This window comes from Propithecus coquereli, unplaced genomic scaffold (genome assembly GCF_000956105.1).
Source record: "Propithecus coquereli isolate 6110/MARCELLA unplaced genomic scaffold, Pcoq_1.0 Scaffold139, whole genome shotgun sequence".
Taxonomy (NCBI): domain Eukaryota; kingdom Metazoa; phylum Chordata; class Mammalia; order Primates; family Indriidae; genus Propithecus; species Propithecus coquereli.
The window spans coordinates 5721969-5732831 of NW_012138191.1; the positions used below are offsets into that span (position 1 = coordinate 5721969).

The 10863-nt window shown below is 58.3% G+C and overlaps 1 protein-coding gene across 1 annotated transcript in view; it reads left to right on the plus strand.

Moving 5' to 3' along the window:
* The first annotated feature begins 1441 nt into the window (after positions 1 to 1441).
* SIGLEC1 (sialic acid binding Ig-like lectin 1, sialoadhesin) overlaps positions 1442 to 10863 on the plus strand; it is a 17235-nt gene continuing 7813 nt past the window's right edge. The window contains exons 1-10 of the mRNA XM_012639306.1: positions 1442 to 1496; positions 1866 to 2225; positions 2500 to 2796; positions 4249 to 4515; positions 4849 to 5103; positions 6994 to 7293; positions 7924 to 8181; positions 9177 to 9512; positions 9996 to 10253; positions 10428 to 10730. Coding sequence (XP_012494760.1) covers positions 1448 to 1496; positions 1866 to 2225; positions 2500 to 2796; positions 4249 to 4515; positions 4849 to 5103; positions 6994 to 7293; positions 7924 to 8181; positions 9177 to 9512; positions 9996 to 10253; positions 10428 to 10730 — 2683 coding nt within the window. The 5' untranslated portion in view covers positions 1442 to 1447. The remainder of the gene's footprint in view (positions 1497 to 1865; positions 2226 to 2499; positions 2797 to 4248; positions 4516 to 4848; positions 5104 to 6993; positions 7294 to 7923; positions 8182 to 9176; positions 9513 to 9995; positions 10254 to 10427; positions 10731 to 10863) is intronic.

Genomic DNA, 10863 nt, shown 5'->3' on the forward strand with positions numbered 1-10863 from the left:
TGTAAGAATTCTTTATATATTCTGGATATTAATCCCTTATCAGATACAGGATTTGCAAATATTTCCTCCCATTCTGTTCACTGTCTGTTTTTTCGCTTTCTGAATAGTGTTCTTTGATCCATAAAACTTTTTAATTTTGATGAAGTCCAACTTATCTATTTTTTCTTTTATTGCCCATGCTTTTAATGTCATACTTAAGAATGCATTGCCTAATCCGTGGTCATGAGGATTCCACCTATGTTTTCTTCTAAGAGTTGTATATAGTTTTAGTTATGCATGTTTCTAGCATCTCTCCCTTTTGGACTCAGATCTATGGTGTCCCTTAGAGTCCCCTGCACTCCATGGCAGGAAGCCTGCCTACTCGTGGGAGGTATGCAGTAGACATTTAACTCATGTTTGTGGGGTACGTGTTCTGCAGGGCCCTCACACTGCCTGTCAGACCTAGACTTACCCTGCCACCTTCCCGCCCCAACTCTGAACTCCCAAAGACTACACCCCTCTCTTACCCAGCAAGGGGTTTAGTGAGTGCCTGGGGGACTCTGCTCTCCTGTGGGGCACATGTCCTAAGTCCCAGGTCCTGAGACGTGAGCGCTCACAAGCTGCTAAGGACAAGGCAAGCACAGAGATAGCTCTGGGGTAGCTGCAGGAACCTCAAAGGGGAAGTTCCAGTTGGATACCAAATTCATGCTGCACCTTGAAGGTCGAATAATGTTTCAGTAGGCAGAGATTATTTGTGGTGGGGACAGGGTAGGGCCGCTAGGGAGCTTGTGGGCAGACGGGACTGGCCCCAGAGTGGGTCTGTGGGGAACAGGGAATGGGAGCAGAGGCAGGAAATGAGGACTTTTCACATCTCGTGGGCAATGGGGAGCCACAGAAGGTTTCTGAGCAGGGGGAGTGACTCTTAAAGGCAGCACTTTGCTAAGTCCAGTTAAGCCCCATTATGGCCTATAGCTGGTAAGGCAGCTGGCAGGGAGACACGTCTCAAGTAAGAAATCACCATTCTATCTGGGTGCCTTAGAGCAAGTCCCTGGACTCTAGTTCCCGTTGGCTTGGGTGGTGGAGAGAGGGCAGGGAAGGGAGGGAAGAGAGAGAAACAGCTGTTCATCTGCCCTAGGGTGGTATCCTTGAGGGGCTGGGAAAGCAGAAGTAGGGGTGGAGCCAAGGGACACACAGAGGGCTTTCTCGGGCACGCCAGCAAGTGAGGGCATTCCTGGGCACAGCCCAAGCTGGGAACCTGGGCTCCTGGCTCCCTGCTGGTGGCTGCCCCACAGAGGACCTTAGGAGCCCTGTGCTCTTGCTGGATTGGCCAGCCATAGCAGGTGGGGACAGAGGCTCGGACTCCCTGCAGGTGCTGGGGCTGAACTGCCTGGAGGTGTCCTTAGGAGGCCCCCAGCCAGCCTGGTGCACATCACCCTCTTAGGCACCAGAACCAGCTCAAGACCCTGCTATGGGCTTCCTGCTGCAGCTTCTCCTCCTGGCCTTGGTCTTCCCACCAGGTAAGCTTCACGGGCCTAGTGCCTGTCTCCCAGGGCCCGGCCTCCGTAAGTCCAGCCCTGGGCAGACTGGACTCTTCCTGGGTCACAGGTTTGGCTGCTGAGGTCAAGGGGGGGCCCAGGGAGGCAGCAGCAGGGAGCTGGGCAGGAGGTGAAGGTCCCTCTTGCAGCCGCCCTGCCAGGCCTCTGAGCAACCCCAGGGCAATGACCATCCTGAGGCACTGAGAGGGCTGCTCTAGGGGTGGGTTGCTGGGGGCAGGGCAGGGCTTGGGGACCCATCTGGGGCGCCATCCCTGGGGTATATCCCAGGGTTCTGTGGTGCCCCCAGGCCTGTATCACCGTCCTCTCTGCCCTGCTCTGTGCCTCCACCAGGGCAGGCCTCGTGGGGCGTCTCCAGCCCCCAGGAAGTGCTGGGCGTGAAGGGGTCTTGCCTGGTCATCCCCTGCGTCTTCAGCTTCCCTGCCGACGTGCAGCTGCCCGACGGCATCACAGCCATCTGGTACTACGACTACTGGGGCAATCGGCAGGTCGTGGTCCACACGGGGGACCCCAAGCTGGTGGAGGCGCGCTTCCGCAACCGCGCCCAGCTGTTGGGGCACCCCGAGCACAAGGTGTGCAACCTGCTGCTGAGGGACCTGCAGCCCGAGGACTCCGGCTCCTACAACTTCCGCTTTGAGATCAGTGAGAGCAACCGCTGGTTAGATACGAAAGGCACCTCGGTCACGGTGACAGGTGAGGAGTGAGTGGGGTGGCCTGGCTGCTGCCTGGAAGGGACTCCCAAGTGCTCCTGGCTCCACGGGCTCACAGCCCCGACCCTGCCCCAAACCCCGGCCAGTATCAGCCTTGGGTCTGGCCTCGGCCGAGGACTGGGCCTGCTGCCCCTGCATTCGCCCAGGTGGGGCTGGGGTAGAAAGCTGCCTCTCCTCCCCCTCGGCTGGGGTTTCCAGGGCAGGAGGTCTCAGGTGCGGCCAAGGGGAGTCCTAAGTTCTCCTGCCTTTGTCCTCAGAGAAGCCCAGGGCGCCCACCATCGCCTACCCGGCAGAGCTTCTCGAGGGCACACAGGTGGACTTCAACTGCTCCACGCCCTACGCGTGCCAGCCGGAGCAGATCAGCCTGCAGTGGCAAGGCCAGGACGCCACTCGCTCTGTCACCTCCAGTCTCCAGAACCTTGAGCCCACCGGCATCATCCACATGGAGACCCTCCGCGTGGCCCTGTCCTGGCAGGACCACGGCCGGACCCTGCGCTGCCAGCTCTCAGTGGCCGACCACAGGACTCAGGAGGAGATTCACCTCCAAGTGCAGTGTGAGTGACAGGGGGCCAACCCTCATGACTGAGCACATATGTGGCTCCCTGACGGAAACCAGTCCCTCTCTACCTATAGAAACAGAGCCCACGCCCCTGACAGCAAAGCTGGGCTGTGCTTGGGTCCCCAGGGCAGGACAGGTGGAGAGAGAGAGCCATGTGTGATGGTTCGTTCCCTCCTACTTCCTGCTGGCTTCGAAGGGGCTCGTCCCTGAGGCCAGGCTGGGCAGAGAAAGGGAGACACAAAGGGTCAGGGAACAGGAGCTCCCATGCATGTAGCTTTGGGGTTAGCAACAGTGCCCCGGGATTCAGCCCAGCTCTGGAGGATGCTGGGGAGGCGGGGTTCACCCCTTTCCTGCCATGAGCCTGCTCATGATCACAGTGACCAGGGCATCACCCAGGCATGGTTGAGGGTCAGCGTGGAGAAAGCCCAGGTTCCCATTGGTTATGCATCTTCCTGTCTTAGGAAAACAGGTCAGCCCATTCTAGAACAACCACATTTCACAGGCATTGGGCTGCTGGCTCTGCTACCCATGAGACCAGTAAACTTTGGGCAAAGGAGATAGGCCGGGCGTGGTGGCTCATGCCTGTGACCCTAGCATTCTGGGAAGCCAAGTTGGCAGGACTGCTTGAGGTCAGGAGTCAAGACCAGCCTGAAAAAGAGCAAGACTCTAAAAATAGAAAAATTAGCCAGGCATTGTGGTGCACACCTGTAATCCCAGCTACTCGGGAGGCTGAGGTAGGAGGATCGCCTGAGCCCAGGAGTTTGAGGTTGCTGTGAGCCATGATGATGCCATGGCACTCTAGCCTGGGAGACAGAGCAAGACTGTCTCAAAAAAAAAAAAAGAAAGAAAGAAAATGAAAGGAGATGACCCGGGTAAGGTAGTTATTTATAGAAGAGTGTCTGGCACACAGTAAACACTTGGAAATACCAGCTTTTATTAAACTAGCCTATTTGCACAGAGAGAGGCTTGGGAACAAGAGTTAAAGAGATGCAGTTTCTTCGTATTTTTGGCCCCTTCCTTACAAACTGGGTGATTATTCTCGGAGTTAATGTGACGCTGCCTATGGCCCCTGCCCATTAGGTGGCTGATTCTTTGTCAATAGCTACCACAGGCCACTACAGCCAGCAGTGGGGTGCCCGTGACCTTGTCCGTGGAACTCACCCCCAAATAGAACAGGCAGCATCAGAAATGATAAGTGCAGACCGGACGCTAAGCCCAGCGTCACATGATCAGGCTGTCCGTGGAGGAGGAAGGGGTCAGGAAAGTGTCAGGGGTAGTGGTGGGACAGGGGATGGACGGACAGGGCTTGTCCTGGACAGGGGGACGAATGGGACTGATGTTTTATCTGAGAGCGCTTCCTCGGGGCAGAGCTTTGAAAGGGAGGAGAGAATGTGCCACCCCTGCCCTCCCCACGCGCCTTACCCTACACCCCCCTCGTGCCTTACAGATGCCCCCAGGGGCGTGGAGATCTTCCTCAGCCCTTCAGGGCGGAACATCCTTCCAGGTCATCTGGTCACACTCACCTGCCAGGTGAACAGCAGCTATCCCAGGGTCAGTTCCGTTAAGTGGCTCAAGGATGGGGAGCAACTCCAAGCCGAGAGTCTGGTGCTGCAGTTGCCCCGGGCAGCCTGGAGTGATGCTGGCGTCTACACCTGCCAAGCTGGGAATGGCGTGGGTTCTTCAGCCTCACCCCCCCTCAGCCTCCACGTCCTCAGTGAGTCCTGGGGAGGCTGGGTCGTGGTCACAGGGCAGGGAGGGGTCCAGGCCACTGGCTGAGGGAGACAGGCCAGGACAGAGGCAGAGGCTGGCGTAGCTTGGTGCCTCCCGAGACGCAGGGGTGTGAGACAGATGACAGTACCTCCCTGCAGGGTAGGATGTCAGGAGGGTCCTGGAGAACAGGACAGAGAGATGCAGGAGGCTCTGCTGCAGAGGCAGGGCGGTGCAGTGTGCAGAGATTGAGGCTGACTGGCTGCTCCCTGGGGGTTCTGGGGGGCTGGGCTGGGAGTTAGCTGGGATCCCCTCAGTGTGCCCCATGCTGCCCTCGCAGTGGCTGAGGTCCAGGTGAGCCCAGCAGGCCCCCTCGTGGAGAACCAGACGGTGACATTGGTCTGCAGCACACCCAAAGAGGCGCCCAGCAATCTCCGCTACAGCTGGTACAAGAACCAGGTCCTGCTGGAGGATGTCCACTCCCCCACCCTCCAGCTGCACTCGGCCACCAGGGCCGACACCGGCTTCTACCTCTGCGAGGTGGGGAACGCCCAGGGCAGCGAGCGCTCAGGCCCTGTCAGCGTGGTGGTCAGCCGTAAGTGGCCAGGGTGGGTGGCCCTGGACATCAGCCAGAGCAGGGCCAGGCACTGGAGCCCCTGCAATAGGTTGGGGCACGGGAGCTTCACGGTCACTTGACCTGGATGTGGACTCTGCAGCCAGGTGAACTTGAGCTCACATCCCAGCTCCGTGCACTTGGGCAAGGCTTTGGCCTCCCTGGGCTTAGTTTCCTCCTACTTTAAAAAAACTGTTTATTTGGAAGTAAGTTCAAACTTATGAAATGTTGCAAGAGTAGTACAAAGAATGATCATACACCTTTTTTATTTTTTTCTGAGACAAGGTCTTGCTCCGTTGCCTGGGCTGGCATGCAGTGGTGCTATCATAGCTCACTGCAACCTCAAACTCCTGGGCTCGAGCGATCCTCTTTCCTCAGCCTCCCCAGTAGCTGGGACTACAGGCACGTGCCACCATGCCTGTCTAATGGTCATATACCTGTAACCTAGACTTCCCATTTGTTAACATTCTGGCGCATTTGCTTTATCCTTCTCTCTCTCTCTCTATTTATACACACATATACATATGCATGCATGTATACACAAACACACATGTATATATAAAACATATATATATGTGTACTATAAGTACACATGTAATGTGCATCTGTGTACACATATTTACTCCCTATGTAAACCTGCACACAGGCCCATGCTAATGGTTTCTTAAACTTACTACATCGTTTACTTATTTCTTTTGTTTTCTTATTTATCACACCCATTTCACAGGCAGAAGAATTGAGGGTCAGGGCCAGGCACAGTGGCTCATGCTTGTAATCCTAGCTCTCTGAGAGACCAAGGTGGGAGGATCGCTTGGGGTCAGGAGTTCAAGACCAGCCTGAGCAAGAGTGAGATCCTATCTCTATTAAAAATAGAAAAATTAGCCAGGCATTGTGGCGCACACCTGTAGCCCCAGCTACTTGGGAGGCTGAGGCAGGAGGATCGCTTGAGCCTAGGAGATGGAGGTTGCTGTGAGCTAGGCTGACGCCATAGCACTCGCCCTGGGCAACAGAGTGAGACTCTGTCTCAAAAAAAAAAAAAAAAACCCACACACGTATCCACTCTCTATATATACATGCACATATATGTTATCTATCTGCTTACCTACATTTTCACATTCCTGAAGTTGCAAACATGTTGCTTCTCCACCCCTAAATTCCTCAGTGTGTTGTAAGATCATTCTCTTACATAACCACAGTGCAATGATCACAGCAAGGAAAGTTCACATTGATAGCAGACTATTATCTAATCCACAGCCTATATTCAAATTTTACCAATGGACCCAATAATGTCTTTTATAGCCATTTTTTTTTCTGGACCAGGATCCAATCCGGGCTCATGCATTGCATTCAGTCATGTACCTTCGTTCTCCTTTAATGTGGGACAGGTGCTCAGTCTTTTCTTACCTTTCTTGACATTGAAACTTGAAGAGTACAAGTGGTCGTTCTGTGGGGGTCCCTCAACATGCATTTGTCCCACTCGAATAGACCGAGGCCATGCGCTTCGGGCAGGAAGGCCAGGACGTGCTGCCGAGTCCACCTCGGTGCATCCTGACATCCTGACACAGCTCGTCCCAGTGCTGATGTTCACTTTGTCCCGTGGTCAAGGTGCTGTCCCGAGCCAGGTCTCTCCACCAGTGTTCTCATCTTTGCAGTGGGGCCCCTGATCCCACCTGTAGGGTGCCCACGAGGCTTGACTGAGACAACAGAGTGATTTGCCCAGCCCGGCCAGGGACAGAAGTATATTTAGCTGGTGCTCAGAAGCTTCTGGGATCTCCCCACTCTCCCAGGGCACTGTGGGGCAAAGGGGTGCAGGGGCTGTCCAGGGAGTGGCCCTGCCTGCAGGTGACAGGCCCCCCTCTCGCCTCCACACAGACCCTCCCCTCGCCCCGGACCTGACTGCCTTCCTGGAGACGCAGACAGGGCTTGTGGGCATCCTTCACTGCTCTGTGGTCAGTGAGCCCCAGGCCACGCTGGTGCTGTCCCACGGGGGCCTTATCCTGGCCTCCACCCTCGGGGAGAGTGACTACGGCTCACGCTTCAGGGTCTTCTCTGCTCCCAACTCCCTGCGCCTGGAGATCCGAGACCTGGAGCCGGCTGACAGCGGGGAGTACGAGTGCTTGGCCACCAACTCCCTTGGAAATGCGACCTCCACCCTGGACTTCCGTGCCAATGGTAAGATGGGCATGGTGGCCAGGGGAGTGGAGCGAGCTGGAGGAGGAGGCCTGCTCTGGCCTGTTCCTTTCTAGAAGTCCAGTGGACTCAACTGAGGGGCTGAACTAGCTGGCTAGGTCACATCAAAGACCTGGGCTACACAGTCATCCCCACCTCAGAGGTTCCCAGGAGTCAAGGCAAAAAGGGAAACATGAAGCAGGCTGCGTCATTCCTCTTGCAAATACTCTGACTCTAAACTTGGAGGGTGTCTCATAGGCGTTTGTTTGTTATGCACGAACCCGTTGGGGCAGGCTCTGTGCTGGGAGTCAGAGGCAGGAGGTAGAATAGAGCAGTAGGGTCATCCAACCTGTGGTGCATGCAGTGCCCTTCCCTCCTCCTGAGGCCAGGGTAGACACAGATAATTGATCAAGCCAGATTTTTGACATAAGCCTGGGTTCTGGCTCAGAATCCCTTTCAAGTGGGGTGAAGCCAGTTGCTACCAAGAGATCCGAACTGGTGTTCAAGGCCTCTCAATCCACTACAAAGCCCAGACCTACTATAGTCGTGCGGGGAGAGGAGAACCCTGGAGGGCTTCCTGCCCTGGGCGGCATGGAGGGTTGGGGGTGCTCACAGCCTCTCCTTCTCTGCCAGTGGCCCGCGTCCTCCTCAGCCCGGCAGCAGAGGTGGTGGAGGGGCAGGCGGTGACGCTGAGCTGCAGGAGTGGCCTGAGCCCCGCGCCGGACACCCGCGTCTCCTGGTACCTGAATGGAGCGCTGCTTCTCGAGGGGCCCCAGAGCAGCCTCCTGCTCCCTGCGGCCTCCAGCAGCGACGCCGGCTCATACCACTGCCGGGCCTGGGACGGCCATAGCGCCAGTGACCCCTCATCGCCTGCCGTCCTCACCGTGCTCTGTGAGCAGCCTCACCGCCGGCCCCTGCCTGCCCTGGGGAGGGTCAGCCCCCGGGGGCCCACCAGCCACCCCCACCTCCTGCCTGTCCTGCCCCAGATCTACGTCAGGAGGGTGGTCACAGGACTGGCCACCCTGGGCCTCTCCACCCAGGGCTGAAGTTGGGAGCGAGGCTGGGGCCTTCTCTCCCTCCCGGTGTCCTACACACCAATCCCAGCCCTTTGGCATCCTTTGCCGCCACCTCAAACCCACCGTGGGTGCCCCGTCCAAACTATGTCTTCCTGGGTGGGCCCAGGGACCCACACTCCGGTATCCGTGCACATGCCCCACAGCCTGCGCCCTCATGGGCTCCCACAGACACTAAGGCAGAGCCCTCCGGCACGGGGACAGACCAGTCCCTCTGCGTCCGGTGAAGGGTGGATGTTCCACGTTAGCCTGAGGGCTGAGTAATTCCAGAAGGCCTCCCCTGACACGTGAGTGCCGGAGCCACATCCTGGGACCATCAGAAGGGCAGCTGCCTCTCCAGGGTTTTCTAGTGAGCGAAGCCACGTGCGGGCCTTGGCAATGGCTTTCTTTCAGTCATCCGTCTCTGGAAGCCTCTGGGAAGAGGCCGTTTTAGGCAGTTAGCTGGTATCCCAGGAGCTGGCTTGGAGATCGGAGATGAGGGGCAAGAGGGATCCGGGGAGGCTCGATGGTGAGGAGCGGGGTGCAGGGTGGGAGCAGGGAGCATGACCTTGGGGACTGCTGTGCGGTGGCTGCTGGCCGCATCCAGCACCTTCATCCCAGCTAGAAAACGGAGTCCCTTCTGGGAAGACTGGTCGGCACCAGGGCACAGCTTAGCTTGAGACGCGTGGGCTGAATTCCACCCACCTTGTCCTTGCTGTCCTTGTGTAGTGCACAGCTTGGGGACATGGCTTTGTCCAGCGTGTTCTGGGAGCCTTGCCCGTGCAGCCCTGGCAGTGGCCATGGAACGAGTGCCTATGTTATTCCTCCCTATAGACGCCCCGCGCCGGCCCACGTTCACCACCCGGCTGGACCCCGATGCTGCTGAGGCCGGGGCTGAACGGCGAGGCCTCCTCTTGTGCCGCGTGGACAGCGACCCCCCAGCCCTGCTGCGGCTGCTCCACAACGACCGTGTTGTGGCCACTTCCCTGCCATCGGAGGGTGGTTGCAGCACCTGTGGGGGCTGTTCCCCACGCATGAAGATCACCAAAGCCCCAAACTTGCTGCGCGTGGAGATTGGAGACCCAGTGCTGGAGGATGAGGGCGTGTACCTCTGCGAGGCCAGCAACACCCTGGGCAACGCCTCCGCCGCGGCCACCTTCAATGCCCAGGGTGAGTCGGGACAGGGGATGGGTGGCCTGGGGACAGGGGCTGGAGCTCTAGGCTATTCCTCTGCTCCAAGGAGGGTCCTGTTGGGCAAAACCACCTCTGTCTGGCAGTGGGAAGAGGCACAGCTGCCCTCCGTGCAGGAGTGGGGGCCCTGGGAGCCTCGCTGCCCCTCCACGGTGCGGGAAGCCAAAGCTGCCCTTTCTCATGCTCGGTTTTCGGGCAGGGGCCAGGCCTGGGGTTGCAGGGCTGATCTCTGAGGACAGCTCCCCAGCTGAGCCAGTTGGGCTGTCTCATCTTCCCCCTTACTGCACCCCCTCCGCCCAGCACCCCCACATTCCTCAGGGCCTGCTTGCCCCAGGCTTCCCTGTGAGTTTGCTCCCCCACCTGCTGGGGCACCCCAGGGGGCCTCCGCCCCATCCTTCCAGGCAGGGAGGCTGGCTGAAAGGCTCCTGGGGTGGGGGCGAGCCTGTGCTGCCTGCTCTCTAGCCACAGTCCTGGTGGCCGCACCATCGGACACGCTGCAGGAGGGCGCAGAGGCCAACCTGACCTGCAACGTGAGCCGGGAAGCCGCCGGCAGCCCCGCCAACTTCTCCTGGTTCCGGAATGGGGTGCTGTGGGCCCAGGGCCCGCTGGAGACCATGACACTGCTGCCTGTGGCCAGGACCGACGCTGCCCTCTATGCCTGCCGAATCCTCACTGAGGCTGGTGCCCAGCTGTCTGCTCCCGTGGTCCTGAGTGTCCTCTGTGTGTGTCTGGCAAGGGCAGCGTGGGGACTTGGAGGATGGAGGGGTGGCATGGGGGGAAACAAGGGCATGGCCTGGGCGTGGGACAGGGTGGGCAAGGGGAGAGGGACACAGCATGACAGCTGAAACGTGGTGAGCTGGGCAGGGGTGGCCTGAGCTGCCCCTGTTCCTGCAGATCCCCCGGACCCTCCAAAGCTGTCGGCCCTGCTGGATGTGGACCAGGGCCACATGGTCGTGTTTGTCTGCACTGTGGACAGTCGCCCCCTTGCCCAGCTGGCCCTGTTCCATGGGGAGCGCCTCCTGGCCACCAGCCTGGGACCCCAGCTCCCATCTCGTGGCCGGCTCCAAGCCAAGGCCATGGCCAACTCCCTGCAGCTAGAGGTCCGGGAACTGAGCCTTGAGGACTCTGGCAGTTACCGCTGCGAGGCTACAAATGTTCTTGGATCAGCCAACACCTCACTCTTCTTCAAAGTTCGAGGTGAGTGTCAGTCCTCTCGTGATGTGGTAGACCCTGATGCCCCGGGGACCGCTCTGGTCAGAGTTTGGGCTGGGTGCTGTGGATTCTGTGCAGAAATGTGAGTCTTTTTCCACCCTGGTTGGGCCAGCCAGCA